Source organism: Accipiter gentilis, chromosome 19, assembly GCF_929443795.1.
Source record: "Accipiter gentilis chromosome 19, bAccGen1.1, whole genome shotgun sequence".
Lineage (NCBI taxonomy): Eukaryota > Metazoa > Chordata > Aves > Accipitriformes > Accipitridae > Astur > Astur gentilis.
In genome coordinates, this window is record NC_064898.1 from 16,331,403 (window position 1) to 16,344,209 (window position 12,807).

General features: G+C 47.5%; 2 protein-coding genes across 3 annotated transcripts in view; both read left to right on the forward strand.

Annotated features, from left to right (window-relative positions):
* Positions 1-12,807, forward strand: part of CCDC82 (coiled-coil domain containing 82) — a 426,644-nt gene that overhangs the window by 253,729 nt on the left and 160,108 nt on the right. The window lies entirely within an intron of this gene.
* The window catches only part of MTMR2 (myotubularin related protein 2), a 67,328-nt gene continuing 61,829 nt past the window's right edge, over positions 7,309-12,807 (forward strand). Inside the window, exon 1 of one of the 2 annotated variants that reach the window (XM_049823525.1) lies at positions 7,309-7,603. Coding sequence is in view for 1 of the 2 variants with exons in the window: in XM_049823521.1 (XP_049679478.1) it covers positions 7,503-7,603 (101 nt within the window). In the remaining variant the exon portion in view is untranslated. The remainder of the gene's footprint in view (positions 7,604-12,807) is intronic. The other variant, XM_049823521.1, reaches the window with a different exon arrangement.

Here is a 12,807-nt window from a genome sequence, read left to right on the forward strand (position 1 = left end):
GGCATTTCCTAACTTTGGTACCCATGGCATCGCAGCCTAAATATTTCTTTCATGCATTCATTTGTTGAATGCAACAGAGATTTGACTGCAAAACAAGTGGCAGGATAGGCACAAGCTGGCTGCTACTTCCATGGTCAAAGCTCAAGAGCGCTAGATTCAAGAGGAGGGAAGTGGTGTTCGTGTCTATGAGAACAGAAACAGCAACCAGTCCTTTCAGTTAGTTCATGCCAAAATTTTAGAGTCCGAGACCACTTGTAGGACACTGTGTACTCCTGCAGTTGTGCACTTCTCTGACCAGACACTCGCTATCACCCTGTTGGGAGAAGCACGCGCTCCTCTTTCTGGAGTCTGGTGCTCCTAGAAGCACTGACCAGCGTCCCCATACTGTATGTGTAATGGCCTTGTAGGCAATGAGAAACAACTCCCTGGGTAGGTCCACACTGCTAAATAAAATGCGGTCAGGGACAGATGCTGGCCGTGAAGCCAGGTGGAGCAAACTGGCTTCTGCTCACACTAGAACCAGTTCCTTCTGGAGCAGTCTGGCCACATCCATGCTATATTGAGCCTGGTTCTCCTCTGGCCCCAATACGGCACTAAAATGTTATTTGGTTTTTTGAAGGCTATTTCAAATCAGCACATCTGCTACAAAGGGAGATCCACCAGGCAGGTATTTTCATGGCAGCAAAGGACAAGTATGCTTTGCACGTCTGGAGGTGCGGCAGGAGAGCACTGGGCTGTTTGAGAAAGCAGAGCTTGCTGTCACCGTGCCAGAGGCTGCGCAGGGTGCAGAGGGACCAACCTGGCACAGCCCCATCCCACGCCACCTTTTGAGAGCCATCACTGGGGCAAGCTCCATCTTGAAGATCATTTGTAAATCTGAAAAGGCAACGTGAGTGTCTTGAAGGCAGCAGATTGAAGCAGTCTCCACACCTCCGATGGTAAGCCAGCAATTAAGTAGTGTGATTAATCAAGGCTCCAGCACTTTAAATTTGCTCCTTGGGCCTCCTATTCAGCATTATTAACAACCCTGTGATCTGCCATCTCCAAATTATAGTACCATTGGAAATGGCAGGAAGCTTCCTCCCTCATTGGATCCAGGGGCTTAATGTGTCTTCAGCAGCTTCCTGAGCGTTTTCCACAGCTCACCCACTGCAGACAGGTTACTTACACAGAGCAGATAATCAAATGCCTCTCAAATACTTCATTTTTATTGCACTCACTGTTAAGCCTGCCGCTCCCCAGCCCTTTCATCATTAGAGCTGAACACCCTATTGCTTCTAAAAGAGTCAGACAACTGTATGAGCCTTCCACATGGAAATTTGAGCCATCGAGGTAAATAAAAGGGAAACCAAAAGGAATTAACTCCTGCTGTATTTTATATTCTTGATGTGTCCTTCTCATTTTTAATATCATCTTCAGCTCTTACCATCATCATTTTATTGTGTTTTATTAAAAAACACTACCACAAATGCACAACTTTCTTAATAGGAGAAGAAGCATAAATGAGATAAAATCAAGTATTCTTAACCATTTCCCTAATTGTAGCTATTAAATACAGCAGCTGTAGATTAAGATCTCACTTTGAGAAGTCTGTGTGCACATACACAATATAAAGACAGTACTATTTCAGACAATGTAGACATAAAATTACCTGTATTTAAAATGACTGTTTGCTTGAAAACTGGTGTATAAATCAGGACTGTAAAATAGAGATTTGAGATCCAAGAGGTACAGAGACTCTTACTCTGCATATGAACACCTACCCCCACCTTAATGAGACTGCTCAGTGCAAGTGCTGAGACCTCAGAAAATCACCTTCCTAACAGCTGACAATATCAAAACCAACTCTTGTCCCAATGTCCTTCCTTCCTGCCTGATCACCCTACAAGTTCTGGAAATACAGTTATTTCCAGCAGCAGTGGTTTAACAAGTGCCAGAACTTTCAAATTTAACTCCTGTGAATAATTCTTACTTCATGTTTGCCAGATTGGAGATCATTACACAGATGGCAAGGAGCTGCTGAAGTGTTGCAGTCCAAACCTGTAGACAGCCAGACAGCTGCTGTGATGTATTTAGTCCTTCAGAAGGAGAGACGCTATACTACTTTATGTGAAGGGACACTAAAAATTGATCTTCTAAAACGACGATATGTTTTGCGGCACGTAATGGAAGTCCTGTCCCCGGAGCCCGAGGAATGCAGCACACAGCGGGTGAGGCAGCCGCGCTCTCCAGAACAGGGTGCCTGCACCTTCAGAGTTCACAGTCTGCTCCAGCACTAAAGTACTTACCTCGTCAGCCTTGGACTGCACTGGTATCATTGCTTAGCTATGAGCAAACGCACGCTACAGTACATTGCAATAAATCAGTATCTGCAGGGGCCATTAAAAATTAAAAGCATAAGGCAATTAAGTCGGGTGAAATGCCTAACTCCAGGCAGTGGTCTGTACACACCGAGCACACGTTGGGATGGATCCTGATGTCCTCATTAGCCTGTCTTATATTTAACACCTCACTGCTCTGCGAGCAGCCATGAGCGGGTGGTGGGAGTGAGGGCAAGGAAGCACTACACAGGCAGAGCAGCAAGCAGAATAAATATTCTGCCCATCAGAAGTGCTCTATAAACAGGTAGCAAGCTATGGCGTGCAGGATTAGGTCCAGGTTGAGTCCAGAGCTCCACATCTGTAACACCTTGCATATGTGCGTGATAATATGTGCGTGACTGCATAAAACCCTGAAATGATCAAGTGACAAAAAAAAGCGCCAGGGGCCCATTGATCATTAGCTTCTGCTTCTATCAGACATGTGGGGGGTGCAAGGCAAAAGCACTGGCAGGGTACATCACAGCCAGTAAAGGACCACATCATGGGTGAGCTAAGGTGACCACTCTGATCAGATTAACTTCAAGCACAGTAATCTTGGAGACACGGTGACCATTTAGATGTAGCTGTAAGTCCCTCTTTTGGTTTTGACTAGTCTCCAGCTTCGATGGTACAGGCATCATGCATCTGCAGGACCAAATCCATGCATGTGCCCCATGACCATCTTGTAACAGATGTTCCTGCAACCACAAGCAGCTCTAGCTCCGAATCACAGCCACAGCACGTTGTTCTTCATCAGCCTCTCTGTGTGTGCCAAAGCTCTCGCTGTTTCTGACCTCATACTTTATCAGCTGATGGAGCTTGACAAAAGGAACACATGCCACCTCCAGTGTGATTTGATGATCATACATCACAGTGGGATCTCGACAGTGACAATCCGCCCTTCCCAAGGCGCTGAGAATCTTTTATCGGCTGCCCACTGCCCTTAAGCTGTACATCAAGGAGACAAGAAAATGTAATAAATCTGAGAACCATTTTAGTGAATCAAAGGGGGAGACGAGGGTGTCTCTGGTTGTGTGGTTTTCAGAACAATTATGGGACTGAGTCATGCTGCAAATTTGTTGGACTCACTGATGTGGACTACTAGAGAGGAAGGCACAGTGTGTGAAGCTGCCATTGCCATGAATTATTTAATGCGCTGGCTAACGGGGCACAAGAATGCATGAGTATGGCGGGGGAAATATGGGAGATCCGCAGAGCTGTAGCAGGGAGAGCTAGTTTTAGGAGGAATATGATTTTAATGTTGGGGCTGGAGTGAAGGGGACAGGGTGACCATTTTCAGAAGGGATTAGGGCTCTCGCTCCCTTGTTATTTATAGGCCTTTCAAGTAACCGTGTTGGGTTGTGTGATGGGGAAGAGGGGGAGGGAGGGGAATGTCTGATGAGCTGTACCATGTAAGGGCAGGTTATGACAAAGACTGCAGCAGGGAAGTGTGCTTTCTTAGAGCGAATCATTTGAGCACAAGGTCCTGCTTCATGGTCCACCCTTTGACCACTGTAGAAGCATGATTCTCCTCTGCTCTGGCACCTGATGCTCCAGGTACATTTAGTCAAGGAGTCACAGACCATGACCAAACATCCCCACAAGACCCCTATGAGCAGGCTGTGTCGGGATGCCTGGGATGTTTGACTGTCCCTAGTTTTGGGAGCACTGTGCTCACAGTGCGAGACATGACAGGCCTGTGTTCGGCTGTGCAGCAGCAAAGCTGGGGTTCCAGGGGTGAGAACATCTGGATTTGTAACATCCGGCACATTCATCTATCATATACCAGATGTATAGACTACACATACACGCAGAGCTAGAGAGCCCCTTATTCAACAGACACGTAGTTTAAATACAATGGACACAAATACTATCTCCCTTTCACACTGAAGGACTGGGGCAAAAGTTTTACTCCCCCTCACTTAATCATGTTTTACATGGTACATGAAATTATCCTCTTTGTGCTGTATTCACCACAGCTTTGACAGCCTCTAAACACCTAAGAAAGCCAGGCTACGTATTTTACACTTCTTATGTGCTATAAAGAAAAGTTAACAACCACGTACAATTTCAGAAAGTATTGGAGAATGTCTGCTTGTCCTTTACTTGGAAATAATCTTTCACATCCTTGATTCGAGAAAGTTCCTTGTCTTTCTCTCTTTCGGGATATCATTTACCTCAGCCACATGGCATTAAAGTTGAACACAGAGAATGTTATTACTTATCCATCATGTTAATTTTCTTTTACTGTTTCCTGTGTTCAAATCACAGAATGGCCTAACATTCCCTCATAAAAAACCGAAATTATGATACTTGTAAGATAATGGTAAGGAATGTGGCAAGCAAAAGTAGGTTAACAGACTGAACTATGCTTATTTTGCATCAGTTATAAAACAGTCTTGTGAATTGTCCTTAATTGGTTTTGGTTATGTCAGGGCCTTTATTTAATTCTCCATCACTTGTAAGAGCCCTGAGGTAACTCACTTCACAGAGAGAAAATTCTGACTGACTTTGAAAGTGTGGTATTGTCGAGCAGAAAGACTCACTGAGCAGACTGCTAGTTTCTTTCAGCAGCAGGAGAGATCCAGGAGGTGATTAGCTTTGTTCTCATTTACAAAGCACCAGTGGGAATTTCTAAAGGGTTTCACAGGCCCTGGGGATAAGGCCAAGAACAAAACAGGGCAGTGAAAAGCAAATAGAGCACTTCATCAATAAACTGCTTAGAGATGCCACATCAATAGCAAATTAGGAAGAAAGGAAGGCACTCTAATACTTTCACATAGCAAAGGAGGTTTATATATTGTTTTTATTCCTACTTGACTTTTTTTCAACAACTGCACCTCTATCAAACTAAGCTTAGCAGAGGGAATAGAGGTAATACCACCTCCCCACAAGGCTATTTGATAAGATTTGAAAGGGAAACACGCACTGCTCTGTGCTAGTTCTACAGCGCTGACCTCTCCCAAGGGTTACTACCGTCAGGAACTCCATCCTCGGAAAGGCTGGGAAAGGAGCGCAACAGTGGGAAAAGGCTACCAGGAACTGCGTGACTGCTTACCAAAGATGCAAAACTGCCGCTGCTACAGCAGCCCCTGTCTGCTTGTCTTCCAAAAGGACACAGTCTGCTCGCCCAGACATAGGTGGGGATGGAAAGCTAAACAGAAGAGGAGGTGAGAGAGCATCTCATTTTCCATTAGTAAATGGTACTTCTGAAAGGTTTATTGCCCCTAACTAGAGGGAAAAAAGAATCAACATTTGAAAAAATTTTACAGCTGGAACAAAATCGGCACAGGTCTATCAATCTTTTCATTTTAATAATGTCAAAGCATTTTGTTTGGATTTTAACAGCGCAATAAAACACTAGCAATTAGCTTATTTTTTAAAACAAAAATCTCACTTCTAACCAGAAAAGTTTTCATGTTAGAAAAGCCTCCACAAACTCAATTTTCTATGCTGAACTCCCCCCCCCCCCCCCAGCACTAGACAAACTCGCTTGCCAATTTATAAACTTCTAGTTCAGAAGATTAAGAAAAAATACAGGAAAAACCCCTGCTTCGACAAAGCCATGTTTTCAAGTTTAAACCTGCTTCAAAACCATCCCACATCAACCTTACTCAACAGCAGCCGATAGACACTAAAGGAAAGAACAACGGAGGCAATTTCACAGCCGCATCGTGCAGTCTCAAGCTGCAACCCCGCTTCAGCATCCTGCTCCCATTCATGGGCTTCTGTGTGATTTAAACTGGAGTTACACTCTGATGACAGGGACAAAACGGGAAACAACAGAAAGAGATACATCAACTAGTTTACTCCTTGGCACACAAAGAGGGATGATGATGTTTTAGCAACCACTTTACAGCCACATTCAGATGTTTAGAAGATACAGGCTGTTTTGAGGTAGCGTTTCAAACGGGGAGGTCCATTTGGAGTGATGCTCCTGACATAGGGTGCTCTCTTTAACAACGAGCAGGCCCTACTGGAAACCCATCTGCCTACTAACACGTCCCCAGCGTTTCAGCTTCTTTGCCTAATGGGAATTTTGCCAAAACAGCTGTGCATTTGGAAGATGTGTTCGCACTGGCTACGGGAGGCTTAAGATGCAATTCCCCCCTCTTCGTAGGCAATGCCAAGAGCTTTCCTCCTGCTCACCGAATCGCTCCAAGGAACTGAACATACCATGGCTCTTCCTACAGAACATTGGATACCGAGCTGTGACTGCAAAGCTTCCCGGGCACAACTCCTCACACATGCAGACGAGCTGCCAGCCAGGTTACTTCTCTCCCTGCGAGCCCACAGAAGACGGGTGCCAGCACCCTGCGGACCCCCATGATTCCGACCTGCCATGTTCCACAGCTCCTGCCCCGTCCAGTTGAGGGGTAAACTCAAGGGGGATTCTTGAGCAGATACGGGCAATTAAGAATTTTGGGATCACAACCGTTTATTACAGGTACACAACACAGCACAAGAGGGGGTCTCGGCAGAGCCTCTGGCAGGCTAGCCCAACCCAAGTACGAAGGTGACTTCGAGGGGGATCCTTGAGAGAGCCTATTTCCTTGCTCTTAGGAATGGCCACCGTGCCCCGGGGAGGGAACCCGGGGGCTGCCGCCCTCCCTTGGTTTTCAAGAGGCCAAGAAGGGAGATCCTGGCCGGTTCTCCACCCGCACGGACAGACGCCTCCACTCGCCGGCTGGCTCCCCGCCTCTCCACCCCCTTCTCGCTCCCTGGGCGGGCGGGCTGAGGAGGCTGAGCAGCCCGCGGACCCCGGCCAGGCTCGCCCTGCGGGGCCGCGCTGAGGAGAGGCCGGGCACAGCCCCCTTCCCCTCCCTCAGGCGCCCGAGCTCCGCGGCCCGGCCCGGCCCGCTCCGCCCGGCGAGGGAAGGGGCTGCGCGGCGCCCCTACCCCTCTCCCCGCCTGCCCGGACCGAGGGCTGAGGGGAAAGCAGCCCGGCGGAGCGCCGCCGCCCCTCCCTGCTCCCTTCCCCGCAGCGGCGGCGGGCTCGGCCCCCTCCCGCCGCCCCGCCTCAGCCCGCCCTCCCCGCGCGGCACGCCGGGCCAACATGGCCGCCTCCCGCCCCGCCGGGCGCCCGCCGCACGGCTGACAGACAGACAGCTGCCCGCCCCGGGGGCCGCCCCGCCGCCCGGCATGGAGGAGAGCTCCAGCTGCGAGAGCCTCGGCGCCGGGCGGGCGGCGGCGGCGGCGGCGGCGGCAGCGGCGCGGCCGCCCAGCGGCGACTCCCTCTCCAGGTAACGGCCGCCGCGCCATCGCCCCCCGCCGCCGCCCGCGGGGGGCCGGGGCCGGGCTGCCGCTGCCGGGCTGCCGCTGCCGCACCGCCGCGGGGCTCGGCGGCTTGAGGGGCCCCTCGTCAGTCAAGAGCCGTCGCGGGGCGGGGAGGGGAGGGGAGGGAGGCGGAGAGGAGGGGGTCGGCGGAGAAGAGGAAAGCCGAGGGGATGGAGCCGGTGCCATTTTCCCCCTCGGCGGGCGGGGGGGCTCCGGCGTTTCCCCGCCGCCGGGGCTGGCCCTGCGCTTGGGGCGGCTTCGGGGCGGCGGCGCAGGCTGGCGGGCGCTGCTCGACTGCGGCCAAGCCGGTTTCTTTGGTAGGCGCTTGGTCAGAGCGGGAGGAGCCGCCCCCGCCAGCCTTTCGGTGAAAGCTCTCTAAATCACCAAAGCTGCGCTACCCGTCTTTGGTACGGGCGGTGAATGGATGTAGGGAATCAGCCGTGCGGGTCAGCTTTTGCTGGAAGGGCAGGGTAGGGCACCAGGGTCCTTAGCTGCCTTCCCGCACGCTGCTGTTCCCAAGCTGGGCCTTGCCTTGTGCTTTTTCAGTAACAAATTTCCTGGGGTGTGTTGAGCGTTTGTGGTTTTGTCCTCACAGCTTTTTTCTGAGAGCTTGACTTTGCGTTCTGAATGACTTTAGTGCCACGTGGGTAATTTCCAAGGTCTTTAAGCCACAGAAGCCAAAAGGAGATTTTCCTGTTCCTCCCACCCTCCGCAGGCTATTGGTGAAGTTTGAATTTCGTGACTCAAAAGCGCGTCTGGCTTGGGCCGCGCGTTGGACGCAGGCGAGTGCGGTAGGGCAGCAAGGGAGGACGTTGGCTGATGGACAGGGCTGGTGGCGCGGGAGGCCCCGGGTTTCGTGGTAGGCCTGGGAGCAGGATGACCTGATGGCTGGAGGTTATTCTGTCCCGTGCTGGCTGCCCTTGCCATGCCCAGGTCGCAGGATCGCAGGGTAACTCAGGCTGAAGGGATCTCGGCATCCCTCAGTCCAGCCTCCTGCTCACAGCAGGGACAGCTCTGAGATCAGATCAGGCGGCTCGTGACTTACCCACTCTGGTCTTGAAAACCTACAAAGATGGGAGACTGCACAACATCTCTGGGCAGCCCATTGCCGTCTCCTGGATACCTTCCACATAAGCACGGAGGCTGCTTTTTGGTCCCCTGAAGCAGTCTCTGCTCCAGGTTCCCCCAGCCTCTCCTCACAGGCAGGTGCTCCAGCCCCACCATCCCGGTGGCACTTCCCTGAACTCCCTCCAGCTCGTCCATGTCTTTCCTGCACCGGGGGTCTAAAACCTGGATGCACTATTCCAGAAGCGCTCTAATGAGTGCAGAGTAAAGGGAGGATCTTTCCCTGGATCTCCTGCCTCTGTTCTTACAGTCCAGGGTGGCCTCTTTGCTGCCAGTATGTCTGTAATCCTGTGCTTGTTTTTTCCCCAGCAGGACCCCCAAGGCCTTTCCTGCAAAGCTGCTCCCCAGACAGGCAGTGCCCAGTTTGCACTCAGGTTTCTTCCTTCTTGAGTCTTTCTTGCCTTCTCATCCTCATTTCACCTTCCTTCATCAAATTGTTCTGTTTTCTGCTATCTGTTTGCTTGTGCAGTTTACCTGTGCCCTGCCAGATGCCTACAGGCCTCTCTTCCCCTTACCTCACTGACCCAATATACTCTTCTTTTTCCCTCTGCATCAGCTTGGGCAAGTTGGACCCATCTGGAGGTCAGTCAGTGTAAGAGACACAGGCCTATGAACACAAAAGAGAGCTTAACTCAGAAGAGCCGATGACTACAAGGAAACTCCTGTTCAGCCTCCCAGCGGCATGCCCTGTGCAGATGGAACCGTTAGGAAATTGAGATGATAAATCTGTTTCTGTTGAGCATGTACAAGGCTATGTCCTCCAAGCCCTGAAAAGGCCCAGACTTGAACAGATTTCTTGGGATATAAAAAGCTTTCAGAATTTCAAGTCTCTGCTCCAACATCTAGAACTCGTAGAAGAAAGGTAGCCAATTTTTTGGATGCATTCCAGACAAAATATTTTGTTTTCTCTAGCCGGGTGTTTGAAATAGATAAATGTTTTTCATCTGCAGTTATTAATAAAAAAACCCCTCATCTTGAGTTGGTGTATGCTGTGAAACTTTTTAGTTGAAATGGTTAAGATTAGGGGAAAATTATAAGAAAGTAAAAGGAGGTTCTTGTAATGAGAGATGTCTGGTGACCTTCAGAATGTTTATTACCAGCTTTCCCTGCAAAGCTAGTGATGCTTATGCACAAATAAATAATTTTCCTATGAATTGGACTGTAGATCCATTTTTAGCTTTTTTTTGAGATTTTTTTTCATTAAAGCTGCACTGCAGTCTGATTTTGTGCATCGGAACAATGCCTCTGAAGCTAATGGGACTATTTGTATGCATTGAAACATACTTATTTTCATCTCTGTGATTGTGGTCTAGTAGCTAGACCAACTTTGAATTGTTAACCTATGAATATAGAGATGTGACACATTTTCACTAAGTGATTTTGTTTAAAAAGAAAAAGTTAGCTTTGGGGATGATGTGAGGAGCACAATGACTCGTGAGGGTGCTGTCATCGGTTTTTATGATCTGTTTTATTTAAAAGGAACAACAAAAAAATTAGTAGAAGGCCACTCATCCCAGATTCACGGTTACCTAGCAATGTGAAACCTTATTGAGTTGTAGTTGACTGAATTGTTTTATGCAAAATTTAGAAGACTTGGAAAGATGCTAGTATTAAATGTATACAGCAACACATTCTTTGGATTCTTTCAGCTCCAGCTCAGAAGTTAAGTGAGTTTCGTATTTGTAGAGATACTTAAGATCTAACTTCTCAAGTAAACACGCTTGGTAAAGTTTACTTATACATAAGGTTGCTGACGTGAATAAGTGCCTTGAAGAACATATATATGTTTATTTGTCTTTTAATAATGCTCATGAGATATGGCAATAATGGCATTTGACAGTGAATGTTGCTTTGATATTTTGATAGACCCTAGTACTGTGCAGTACCTGTGCTCCCTGACTAAGACATGGGAGTAACTAAACAAGTGTTACCTACTTTGTCTCAGCTAGAAAAATATTAGAAAAACTCTTTGAGACTCATGGTCTAGCTGTTCGTCCATGGTAAAAAATCCCCAGCTCTATGTGGAAATACTGTTAGTTTCAAATGAGTGGGTCACAGCTAATTAGCTCAGCTGCCCTCACAGTTGTGCTGAAACAGCTATTCTGCTTTTCAGGTCTAAGCTGTCTCACCCAGTGCTAGTTTTGGGTGGCACAGCACTGGGCTCTGCAGCTCTCTGTGGTTTCTAAAGGTCAGTATTTAGGATGGACTTTCCCTTTGCATCCTGTTCTCGTGGAAGACATATGACCATGAGCCAGCTACTCATAAAGAGCTGTGGTGGTATTTAACTAGCAGCTTGCAAGGAGCGCTTGTGTGTCTGCAGTGTCAGGCCAGGAACAACCCGTGAGACAGAAAAGGAGTGAGGTAAAACACTGATTCTAATGTTTGATGAGCTACAGCATGGTTATGTCCAGAAGACCAAGCTTTACTCAGTATTATGGACTGCTTTTATATCTGTAATATGGCCTGGGGATCCTGGGTGAATGAGTGATAAACACATTTCAGCTGTGTTAGTTAATCAGACTTCTTCAAAGACCACTCTTGAAACGAATTTGTAGGTAGAGTTGTGGGTGGTGTTTTTGTTTTGGGTGTTTTGTGTTTTTTTTTAATTTGAAGTTGCATCTGGACCCTCTGACCTTTGGAATTCAAAGTAACAGCCAACAAAATTCTACCATAATCTTTCCTTTTGTGAAAGGAAAGCCAGACAGAGCCATGGATGACTTTAGTAGAACACGTGACTTTAGGAAAAAGGTGATGTCAAATTTCAGATATTTGCTTTTCATTAGAAGCACTTAGGCATTGTGTTCATGCTATCTGTGTGATTATGTGCCATAGTTTTTGAATGAATGTATATCTCTTTGTATTCCTCTGAAATGTTATCTGAAAAAGCATATTGCAATCCAGTCTGAACAACAGTCCAATAAGATATCTAAGAGGCTTTCTGTTAGATCTGCTGAAGGTAAATTTGTATTGCCTGTGCAAAAGTGTGGAGGTGATTGTACTGTAAAGAAACTGCTGTAGGAGATATCAGTGATATTTCAACCTGAGTATAAAGTGAGAGAAAGAGATAAGGCAGTGGGCAGATGTTTCCTGCCAGCATGACTGAGCAATGTTTGATGTTACCACTTTCTGGTTGCTTGTTACTACCTCTCTCCTGGTCGTTATCATCCACAGAGGTCTGCAGACACAGTGGATCCTATGCATTGCACTTTTACTGAAGCATATGAGAATAATCATGCTCCTTGTCTTTATGTTTGCAGGGATAACTCTGAAAACATAAACTCTGTGTAAATCAGTGCAACAGGGTCTGTTGAAGCAATAGCTTCATGAGGTATGAACTCCCTCCTTCGTCTCAAATAAGGTCCTGTCAATACCTGGTCTGATATAAGGCTACACTGAAGGAATTCTTTCCCCATGGGTGAGACTGATGCTGGAAGGAATTGGGTCTGTAAGCTGTTGGCTGAGGAGGGTTTGCTAGCACCACATTGCTACCAGATGTATGAGCTTTGCTGATTGAGTTGTTTTGTGATGAGTCATTGAAGTTAAAAGTTTGAAAGGGAAGATTTTTTGCCAGGTCTGGTGTTCAGTGAAATGTGAGTAGCTGTCATTTTCCTCATGGGCTTTGAGACCACTTCTTGCATTTGATTTCTTATATGTGTGAAGCTGGATTTCTCAAGAGTTGTTACCATTAAAGACAAGTATGTTGCTGGCTGAGTGTTGATAATGAACTGGTTTTTGCATCTGAGAAACTTAACACTATGCCTAGAACCAATTAGCAACTCCAGATGGGCTCATTATCATTAATTTTAATATGTGAGTGATAATTTATAACACTTATTTGCAACTGAAGTCCATTCTGAGGTAGTTTTTTCGTCTACTGTATATTGTGAAGATAAAGAGCAGTTTTGCCTGCATATACACTTGCAAAGCGAGGAGAATCTTTTATTAGAGTCGGAGGATTTGGGGCAGAAAATAATGAAAATAACATTCAGTCGAAAAGATTCTGGAGCTTTTAATTTATGCCATGGACTTGTGAAGAGAAACCATT